Consider the following 449-nt stretch of genomic DNA (forward strand, 5'->3'; position numbering starts at 1 on the left):
CACCGAGCAGCAGCAACAGCGATTGCTGCAGCACTAGTTGCAACAACAACAGCAGCAGCAGCAGCAGCAGTAGCAGCAGCAGCAACTGCTACGACAGCAGCAGCAAGAGCAGCAGCTGCAGCGGAGTAAGAAGGAGCTCCTGCTGCAGCACGCAGAGCCAGGGGGCCCCTGGGGGCCCCCCAACCTCTTCTAGGCGCAGCAGCTTTAAGGCTGACGTTGAGTCTGCTGCTACCAGCAGCAGCAGCACGGCTGGTTCTCCTGCGCTTCTCTCCCCTGTCGCCTCTCAGCAGCAGCAGCAGCAGCAGCAGCAGCAGCAGGAGCAGCAGCAGCAGCAGCAGGAGGACAGGCCCTCAGCAGCAGATGCATGCAAACCAGAAGCTGAGCCGCAGTGTATATACAGCTACAGCAGCAGCAGCGCAACGGAGCAGCAACCGAGGGGCCCCCCCTCA

The 449-nt window shown here is 62.1% G+C and overlaps 1 protein-coding gene across 1 annotated transcript in view; it reads right to left on the reverse strand.

The window, feature by feature from the left end:
* Positions 1 to 446: 446 nt before the first annotated feature.
* The window catches only part of EMH_0028650 (uncharacterized protein), a gene marked incomplete at both ends in the record, with an annotated part of 6,180 nt that continues 6,177 nt past the window's right edge, over positions 447 to 449 (reverse strand). Inside the window, 1 exon segment of the mRNA XM_013494181.1 lies at position 447. Within this exon segment, the coding sequence (XP_013349635.1) occupies position 447 (1 nt within the window).

The sequence above is a fragment of the Eimeria mitis genome, genomic scaffold (genome assembly GCF_000499745.2).
Source record: "Eimeria mitis Houghton genomic scaffold, Emh_scaff1066, whole genome shotgun sequence".
Taxonomy (NCBI): Eukaryota; Apicomplexa; class Conoidasida; order Eucoccidiorida; family Eimeriidae; genus Eimeria; species Eimeria mitis.